This window comes from Heptranchias perlo, unplaced genomic scaffold (assembly GCF_035084215.1).
Source record: "Heptranchias perlo isolate sHepPer1 unplaced genomic scaffold, sHepPer1.hap1 HAP1_SCAFFOLD_585, whole genome shotgun sequence".
Classification (NCBI taxonomy): Eukaryota; Metazoa; Chordata; class Chondrichthyes; order Hexanchiformes; family Hexanchidae; genus Heptranchias; species Heptranchias perlo.
Genome location: NW_027139607.1, coordinates 127,501 through 131,076, shown reverse-complemented (window position 1 = coordinate 131,076; position 3,576 = coordinate 127,501). Strand labels below are relative to the sequence as shown.

The 3,576-nt window shown below is 53.5% G+C and overlaps 1 protein-coding gene across 1 annotated transcript in view; it reads left to right on the top strand.

The window, feature by feature from the left end:
* Window positions 1-2,185: 2,185 nt before the first annotated feature.
* Window positions 2,186-3,576, top strand: part of LOC137316301 (telomere length regulation protein TEL2 homolog) — a gene marked incomplete at its 5' end in the record, with an annotated part of 27,120 nt that continues 25,729 nt past the window's right edge. The window contains 2 exons of the mRNA XM_067980380.1: window positions 2,186-2,274; window positions 3,318-3,409. Of these exons, the coding sequence (XP_067836481.1) occupies window positions 2,186-2,274; window positions 3,318-3,409 (181 nt within the window). The remainder of the gene's footprint in view (window positions 2,275-3,317; window positions 3,410-3,576) is intronic.

The following is a 3,576-nucleotide window of genomic DNA, read 5'->3' as shown; positions in this document are numbered from 1 at the left end:
TAGATAAGGTAGACAGTCAAAATCTTTTCCCAAAGGTAGGGGAGTCGATAACGACGGGGCATAGATTTAAGGTGAGAGGGGAGAGATACAAAAGGGTCCAGAGGGGCAATTTTTTCACTCAAAGGGTGGTGAGTGTCTGGAACGAGCTGCCAGAGGCAGTAGTAGAGGTGGGTACAATTTTGTTTTTTAAAAAGCATTTGGGACAGTTACATGGGTAAGATGGGTATAGAGGGATATGGGCCAAGTGCAGGCAACTGGGACTAGCTTAGTGGTATAAACTGGGCGACATGGACATGTTGGGCCGAAGGGCCTGTTTCCATGTTGTAAACTTCTATGATTCTATGATTCTAAAGGCCCTCATCCCTGGAATCATTCTAGTAAATCTCTTCTGCACCCTCTCTAAGGCCTTCACATCTTTCCTAAAGTGCGGTGCCCAGAACTGGACACAATACTCCAGTTGTGGCCAAACCAGTGTTTTATAAAGGTTCATCATGACTTCCTTGCTTTTGTACTCTATGCCTCTATTTATGAAGCCCAAGATCCCGTATGCTTTTTTAACCGCTTTCTCAACCTGCCCTGCCACCTTCAACGATTTGTGCACATATACCCCCAGATCTCTCTGTTCCTGTACCCCTTTTAGAATTGTGCCCTCTAGTTTATATTGCCTCTCCTCATTTTTCCTACCGAAATGTATCACTTCAAATTTTTCTGCGTTAAATTTCATCTGCCACGTGTCTGCCCATGCCACCAGCCTGTTTATATCCTCTTGAAGTCTATCACTATCCTCCTCACTGTTTACTACACTTCCAAGTTTCGTGTTAGCTGCAAATTTTGAAATTGTGCCCTGTACACCCAAGTCCAAGTCATTAATATATATCAAGAAAAGCAGTGGTCCCAGCACTGACCCCTGGGGAACACCACTGCACATCTCCCTCCAGTCCGAAAAACAACCATTCACCACTACTCTCTGTTTCCTGTTACTTAGCCAGTTTTGTATCCATGCTGCTACTGCCCCCTTTATTCCATGGGCTTCAATCTTGATGATAAGCCTGTTATGCAGCACTTTATCAAAGCCTTTTGAAAGTCCATATTCACCACATTAAGTGCATTGCCCTCATCGACCCTCCCTGTTACCTCATCAAAAATCTCTATCAGGTTAGTTAAACATGGTTTGCCTTTAACAAATGGCTTTCCCTAATTAATCCACACTTGTTCAAGTGACTACTAATTTTGTCCCGGATCATTGTTTCCTAAAGTTTCCCCACCACTGAGGTTAAACTGACTGGCCTGTAGTTGCTGGGTTTATCCTTACACCCTTTTTTGAACAAGGATGTAACATTTGCAATTCTCCAGTCCTCTGGCACCATCCCCATATCTATGGATGTTTGGAAGATTATGGCCAGTACCTCCGCAATTTCCACCCTTACTTCCCTCAGCAACTTGGGTGCATCCCATCCGGACCGGGTGACTTATTTACTTTAAGTACAGCCAGCCTTTCTTGTACCTCCTCTTCATCAATTTTTAGCCCATCCAGTATCTCAACTACATCTTCTTTTACTGTGACTCTGGCAGCATTTTCTTCCTTGGTAAAGACAGATGTAAAGTCCTCATTGAGTACCTCGGCCATGCCTTCTGCCTCCATGAGTGGATCTCCTTTTTGGTCCCTAATCGGCCCCATCCCTCCTCTTACTACCTGTTTACTGTTTATATGCCTGTTGAAGACTTTTAGATTCCCTTTCATGTTTGCCGTCAGTCTGTTCTCATACTCTCTCTCTGCCCCTCTTATTTCCTTTTTCACTTCCCCTCTGAACTTTCTATATTCACCTTCCCTGTTTCGCCCATTAGAATAAGAAGTGGACACACATACAGGATGGGCTCAGGTGTGACTCAGTGGTTGCACTCTCACCTCTGAGTCACAAGGTTGTGGGTTCAGGGCCAGCCCCGGGACTTGAGTGCGGTGTTGAGGGAGTTCTGTACTGCCCTTCGGGTGAGACAATGTCACGTTCACCTGTTCAGGTGAATGGAAAAGATCAGGGAGGGGTTGAAGCAGTGTGGGAGAGCATTGAATTCCCTCCTCCTCTACCTCCCTCTCTTTTCTCCACCCCCCCCCCCCGCTTCCTCAACCTCCCTCTCCTCTGTTCCCCCCTCCCCCTCCAGTTGCTCACCTCTTTCTTTTTATTCCCAGTGATGATGAGCTGATCCCGTACGACCTGTCAGCTGACACAGAGCTGCGGAGGAGTCGAGCCCCGGTCTATGTCAGCGACTGTGTGGAAGGTAACTTTGTACCTCGTCAGTGAGTGACCGGTCAGTGAGGGGGGGGGCGGGCACCGAGTGACCGGTCAGTGAGGGGGGGGCGGGCACCGAGTGACCGGTCGGTGAGGGGGGGGCGGGCACCGAGTGACCGGTCGGTGATGGGGGGGCGGGCACCGAGTGACCGGTCGGTGAGGGGGGGGGCGGGCACCGAGTGACCGGTCGGTGAGGGGGGGGCAGGCACCGAGTGACCGGTCGGTGAGGGGGGGGCGGGCACCGAGTGACCGGTCGGTGAGGGGGGGGCACCGAGTGACCGGTCGGTGAGGGGGGGGCGGGCACCGAGTGACCGGTCGGTGAGGGGGGGGCACCGAGTGACCGGTCGGTGAGGGGGGGGCACCGAGTGACCGGTCAGTGAGGGGGGGGGGTGGGCACCGAGTGACCGGTCGGTGAGGGGGGGGCGGGCACCGAGTGACCGGTCGGTGAGGGGGGGGCGGGCACCGAGTGACCGGTCGGTGAGGGGGGGGCACCGAGTGACCGGTCGGTGAGGGGGGGGCACCGAGTGACCGGTCGGTGAGGGGGGGGCACCGAGTGACCGGTCGGTGAGGGGGGGGGCACCGAGTGACCGGTCGGTGAGGGGGGGCACCGAGTGACCGTGAGCTGCGGTGTCACTCTGTTATAATCACTGCCCGTGACCGACAAACTGTAAGTGAAGCCCGGTTTTGATTGGACTGTGTGTGTTCTTTATTAATAAACTTTACAGGGAATTGCTTTGAATGAGCCTCTCACTCATTCTGTGTCCAGTGACTGGACCATCTGGAGCTCCCAGGTGGCATTAAACAGTGGCCTTTGTTGAGCAGGCTGAGGGCGGGCATTGTGTTCACATCCCCCACCCCCCTCCCAAAAAAAACCCAGCCCCCTCCCCACCCCCCCCACTGTTCGCGGGGAGGTTGGAACAGATTCTTTTTATTATTTTGCCGATTCCATTTTTTGTGTGTCGAGCGACAGGATCACTGTCTGTTACTCCCCGCCCGCCCCGACTGGACTCTGATTTCCCGTCTCTTTTACAGTCCTGATGACGTCTGAGGATCCGGAACGAGTCGAGGTCACTTTGAAGGTTGTGGAGAACCTGATTAGAAAGAATCCAACCGCGACGAGAGAGGTGAGGGGGGTGGGGGTGGGGGGGTGGGGGGGTGCAGTGTGTAGTGACGGATACCCGGCGCTGGCCCCGGCCCCGGCGCTGGCCCCGATCGCGCCCCGGACCTGGCCCCGGCTCCGATCCGGCCCCGGCCCGGACACTGACCCCGGAGTGTGGGAATTGTTGTATTT